The sequence below is a fragment of the Seriola lalandi genome, unplaced genomic scaffold (genome assembly GCF_002814215.2).
Source record: "Seriola lalandi dorsalis isolate HSWRI2012SDOR001 ecotype SW California unplaced genomic scaffold, Sedor1 jcf7180002054748, whole genome shotgun sequence".
Lineage (NCBI taxonomy): Eukaryota > Metazoa > Chordata > Actinopteri > Carangiformes > Carangidae > Seriola > Seriola lalandi.
Window position 1 is genome coordinate 5,475,038 of NW_019525301.1, and position 1,954 is coordinate 5,476,991.

A 1,954-nucleotide genomic window follows, 5' to 3' on the forward strand; every position below is an offset into this window, starting at 1 on the left:
TGGAAGTGGCAGAAGAGAAAAAGTATGTTTCTGGAGAACGAAGAGAAGCCCAGAGCAGCACAGCAGTGAGAGGGGGGAGTATGACTCTGACAACAGGGAGAGGTCAGGAAACAGGGAAGTAAAACATGATGGGATATACCTAAAACAAATACATAAAAACAATTTAAAATACAATAAATTGATAAATGAATGTTTTCAAACATTTCCCTGCTTGAGTAAAATCAAGTACAGTGGATATGATAAATGTACAGTGGCCCTGAGAGCTCAACACAATGCAACTTAAGAAACCCGGCTGGGACGCACTTGTTCAGTGCTTTGTGACTTTTGAATAAGTGCATATGGATGTATCATAATACATGTGTTTTAATACTTTCTACATCTACATCCTAGAGAGGAAACATTTGGAAACACTTGTGTTGTCGGTATTTGCAGCACGTGTCCTGTGACTACAGAAGAAGACTGACCTTCACCCTTCAGCTCCAGGGAACCACAGAGTTCTAATGGCAGCTCTTTGGCTCTTTGTTCTCTTGCTCAGGTTCTCATGGCGAAGGAACGGCAAGTTTTTCAACATCGGGAAAGATCCCAGGGTGACGATGCGGAAACGATCAGGAACCCTCTCTTTGGCTCTTTGTTCTCTTGCTCAGGTTCTCATGGCGAAGGAACGGCAAGTTTTTCAACATCGGGAAAGATCCCAGGGTGACGATGCGGAAACGATCAGGAACCCTGGAGATCGGTTTCCGTAGTGGAGGGCGACCAGAGGACTACGAAGGAGAATACCAATGTTTCGCCAGCAATGACTTTGGAGTCGCTCTGTCCAACAAAATCCTGCTCCGGGTCTCCAGTAAGAACACATACACACAAACACACACATGCACGACAGAAAAAGAAATTTGGATGAATTTTCAACATATCTGTTGAAGGAAATGGTCTAAATTTGACTAATCCTAAGGTGCTGAACACAGGACATGTGACCAATCAGCTGTAAAGAACAATAATGACCAGCTGTTCCCTCCTCTCCATCCTCCAGAGGCTCCTCTGTGGCCAAAGGAGGTGCTAGAGCCGGTTGTGGTGACGGAAGGCTCCCCAATGGTTCTACCCTGCAACCCTCCACCAGGCCTTCCTCCCCCGTTCACCTTCTGGATGACCAGCTGTAAGTTACATTCAAAAATATACAAACGAACACACTGAGTTGTGTTTCTTCTTCCTAATGGAGTGTGTGTGTCCTGCTGACTTTCTCTACACTGTCAGGTGCAGTTTTATATTGAGCAAATTTGATATTTATTGGTTTTAACATCAAGAGCTGAATTATGACCCATTTTGGGAATATAACTTTGTTTTAAGGGAATTTGTCTCTTAAAACTGAGCAGCTGCAGAATTACTGCATCACTCTTGGGGATGATGTGTGTATGTTGGGTTTTAACACAATCACAAGTCAGTCAGCATCAACCGCAGACCAACAGTGCAGGTGCTGAGAGGAGCCTTTACATTCAGATCATCTGCAGATCTTTTCCTCTTGCTCTGTTTCCACCAGGGGGAGTAATTCAATAAGTAGGATGTTTATAGATTCTGGTAAATTGATACACAATCATATTATGCATCTTAATTGGTACATGATAAGGGACTGCATCTTAAAAAATGTCTGTTTTATTTATATGGAAATCTCAATAATGATGATTTTCATTCTCATTTGTGTTATTTTCTTTTTTTATCCTTATCGGGAAGTCAAGTTATTTATTTAGGCATCAAATCACTCAATGGCCTTTGTGCCCTAAACGTTTTTGTCACTGGAGGCCAAATGGCCTCGCCCCTAAAGTGATGAAATTCCTTTCCTGTTGACTCCCTGGCAAAAGAAGCCTCTCTCCTCTGCACTGTTTTGTCGTTCTCCCATGAGAGTAATGCTGCAGTCCTGCTAAGCCAGTGTGTGTGTGTGTGTGTGTGTGTGTGTGTGTGTGTG

At 43.0% G+C, this 1,954-nt stretch overlaps 1 protein-coding gene across 6 annotated transcripts in view; it reads left to right on the forward strand.

Moving 5' to 3' along the window:
- nfasca (neurofascin homolog (chicken) a) overlaps window positions 1–1,954 on the forward strand; it is a 104,737-nt gene that overhangs the window by 51,567 nt on the left and 51,216 nt on the right. For 5 of the 6 annotated variants that reach the window (XM_087178873.1, XM_087178877.1, XM_087178874.1 and 2 more), the window contains exons 1-2: window positions 644–841; window positions 1,028–1,150. In XM_087178873.1, the coding sequence (XP_087034999.1) occupies window positions 703–841; window positions 1,028–1,150 (262 nt within the window). In that variant the 5' untranslated portion in view covers window positions 644–702. Of the gene's footprint in view, window positions 1–643; window positions 842–1,027; window positions 1,151–1,954 lie in introns of those variants that run through there. The other variant, XM_087178878.1, reaches the window with a different exon arrangement.